The 3,588-nt window shown below is 39.2% G+C and overlaps 1 protein-coding gene across 1 annotated transcript in view; it reads left to right on the top strand.

Annotated features, from left to right (window-relative positions):
* The first annotated feature begins 100 nt into the window (after nt 1–100).
* The window catches only part of SKAP1 (src kinase associated phosphoprotein 1), a 359,819-nt gene continuing 356,331 nt past the window's right edge, over nt 101–3,588 (top strand). The window contains 1 exon segment of the mRNA XM_042781101.1: nt 101–132. Within this exon segment, the coding sequence (XP_042637035.1) occupies nt 101–132 (32 nt within the window).

The following is a 3,588-nucleotide window of genomic DNA, read 5'->3' on the forward strand; positions in this document are numbered from 1 at the left end:
AAAATCCTCACAACTGAACCAATAAGCAGCATCACAATAAATGGAGAAAAGATTGAGGTTGTCAAAGAATTCACATTGCTTGGTTCTACAATCAATGCCAATGGAAGCAGCAATCAGGACATTAGATGATGTGTAGCACTGGGCAGGTTGGCCGTGAAGGAACTCTTTCAAGTGCTTAGGAGCAAGGATGTCTCCTTGAGGACTAAGGTGCACCTGACACAAGCCATATTTTCAATTGCCTCGTATGCATGTGAGTGCTGGACAATGAATAGGGAAGACCGAAGAAGAGTTGATGCCTTTGAGTTGTGGTGCTAGCGAAGAATGCTGAAAGTGCCATGGACTGCTAAAAGAACTAACAGATCTGTCCTGGAGGAAGTGTAGCTGGAATGCTCCTTGGAAGTGAGAATGGCCAGACTTCGTTTCACCTACTTTGGTCATGTTATCAGAAGGGACCATTCCCTGGAGAAGGATGTCATGCTTGGTAAGGTGGAAAGTCGACGAAAGAGGGGGAGGCCTTCAATGAGATGGATTGACATGGTGGCTGTGATAATGGGCTCAAGGATGGCAGGGATCATGGAACTGGCATGGGATCAGGCACTATTTTGTTCTGCTGTGAATGGGGTCTATGAGTCAGAAATGACTCGATGGCTCCTAACAACAATGACAGCAACAACAACAGTGTCTTCTGGCCTCCATTATTTTTGATGAAAAGTCAACTCTCATTCTTATCATTGTGTTCCTATATGTAATGGGTCATTTTCTCTGGCTGCTTTCAAAATTTTCTCTTTATCTTTGATTTTCAGCAGTTTGACTACAATGTGCCTAAGTTTAGTTTTCTTTGCACTTATGCTGCTTAAGGTTTACTAAGCTCCTTGATCTGTAGATTTATATTTTTCACCAAATTTGGGACATTTTTGGTTATTATTTCTTCTGGTATTTTTTTCTGTTCTATTCTCATTTTCTATCACTTGTCTGTCAGTTTGTCATACTGTGGTGTCTTGTGTGTTTCTGTGATGCTGGAAGCTATGTCACCAGTATTTCAAATACCAGGAGGGTGACCAATGGTGGACAGGTTTCAGCAGAGCTTCCAGACCGAGACAGACTGAGAAGAAGGATAGCGCTATCCACTTCTGAAAAAATTGGCTGATGAAAACTTTATGAATAACAATGAAGCATTGTCTGATATATTGCCAGAACATAAGCCCCTCAGAGTGAAGGGCACTAAAAATATGACTGGGGAAGAGCTTCCTCCTCAAACTAGAGTCGACCTTAATGATGTGGATAGAATAAAGTTTTTGGGACCTTCATTTGCTGATGTGGCATGACTCAAAAGAAGAAATAGCTGCAAACATCCATTAATAATCAGAATGTGGAATGTATGAGGTATGAATCTAGGAAAACTGCAAGATGTCAAAAATGGAATGCATAAAGGTTGGTTTCCCAGGCATTAGTGATGTCACTTTGAAGACTAAGATGTATCTGACTTAAGACTTGGGATTTTCAGTAGCCATTTGACTGCTAAACAGAGGGCTAGAGGTTTAAACCCACCAGCCACTCCCCGGAAGGAAGGTTGGACAATCTACTTCTGTAGTGATACTGCCTTGGAAACCCAAGGAAGGGTCACTATAAGTTGGATCTGACTCAACGACACTGCGTTGCATTTGTTGTGTTTTTGTATTATGTATGTAAAAACCAGACAATGAATAAAGAACACTGCAAGATTGATGCATTTGAATTGTGATGCTGACAAGGAATAGTGAAAATACCATGGCCTGCCAAATGAGCAATCAACTGTCTTGGAAGAAGTACAGCCAGATTGTTCCTTAGAAGCAACAATGGCCAGATTTCATTGCACCTACTTTGGATGTGTTGCCAGAAGACACTAGTCCCTGGAGAATGCTTGGTAAAGTAGAGAGTCAGCGAAAAAGAGGAAGACCAACAAGATGGATTGACACAGTGTCTGTGATGATGGGCTTAAGCGTTGCAAAGATTGTGAGGATGGCACAGGACCAGGCAGTTTTTCATTCTGTAGTACATAGGGTCACTGTGAGTGAGATCCCATTTGACAGCACCTAACAACAACATTCTCTTTTTTTTCTCCTTCTTGGACTTTGATTATTTTTAAGTTATAGCACTTGATATTACCCTATGGCCATGAAATTTTTTCCCTAAGGGTATTCCGCATCCACTCTATATAATAAAGACTGCGAGTATGCTTAAAAGAAAAGTTGTATACAGGCGCTCCCCAGGTTCCAAGGCCAAAGTATAACGCTTAGTTACAAACCAATCCTCATAAAGCCTATTATATTAAAAAGTTGCCATAGATCTATTTATAACAAATGGGTGCTACTTTGAGATGCACATCAAAACATGATTATTATTATAAAAGATGTTTTAGTGTATCTGGAGGTTCTTCTTTAATATTTATGCATAGAAAGTTACACTGTATACTATATAGTAAGACAGACATTTAACTAACTGATGTTAAATACCAACTGTACCTAACTGTTCTGACTTACGTGCAGATTCGACAGGAGGATATACTTAGGAATGGAACTCTTCATAATCTGGGACTGCCTATAAACACAAAGCTCATTTTCTTTCATGGGCAGGATTCCCCCACCCCACACTTCTGCCTGTCTTTGGTGCCTTATAATCATTTTATCAATTACAGTTATTTTTATAATTATTTGAGAAAGTTCACCCAACACAAGTTATTATCCAGAAAACTATTGATATTTAAATATATATATGTATTAGCTAACCTGCTAAATTCTTACTCTCTCTCTCTCTCTATATATATTTATTGTGATTTAGGTAAAAATTTACAGAGCAAATTCACTTTCCATACAGCAGCTCACATACACTTTGTCTCATAACAATTGACTACAATTTACCACAATGCAACAGCTCCCCTCCCACTTCCTCCCCATGGTTACCTCTTTCCTGTGTCCTTCCCTCCATGCACTTCTGCTCCCTGAGCTGTCTCCCTGTGCATACACAGCCCTTCTATTCCCCCATGATTGTTCTCTCCAAGGAGTGTATATCTACTTAGTATAAATGTTCACCTCATATGCCTGTCTTTTCTTGGGCTGGAAGCCACGGGAGTGGAAAGTCTTATAGTTTTTTAAGTTTTTCAATTGATAGTTTTAAGCTTATAAATATTTGGTTGTAGTATCTGCATATAATGACAACTTTTTCCCCCCTTAGACTTCTTTTTGTCTATAGCTTTCAGAACAAGACTAATCAATAGTGGGACTAACTGGCAAATCAGTCTTGTTTTTCGCTTTAATGATAACGTCTTTAGTATTTCAGCAATAAATATAATACTAGTTTGTGATATGTATACATAAATATATGTCGTTATCTATCTATCTATATCCATATATAATGGCCACATGTATATATTCATGTAAGGAGCTCTGGTGGTGTAATGTGTAAGGCATTTGACTGCTAATCAGAAGGTTGGCTATTCAAATCCACCAGCCACTCCACGGAAGGAAGACTGGGCGATCTACTTCTGTAAAGATTTACCGTCTTGGAAACCAAAGGGGGTTGCTATAAGACAGAGTTTTTTTTTTTTTTTTT

The sequence above is a fragment of the Orycteropus afer genome, unplaced genomic scaffold (genome assembly GCF_000298275.1).
Source record: "Orycteropus afer afer isolate SDZICR_OR568_19922 unplaced genomic scaffold, OryAfe1.0 scaffold00085, whole genome shotgun sequence".
In the NCBI taxonomy this organism is placed as follows: domain Eukaryota; kingdom Metazoa; phylum Chordata; class Mammalia; order Tubulidentata; family Orycteropodidae; genus Orycteropus; species Orycteropus afer.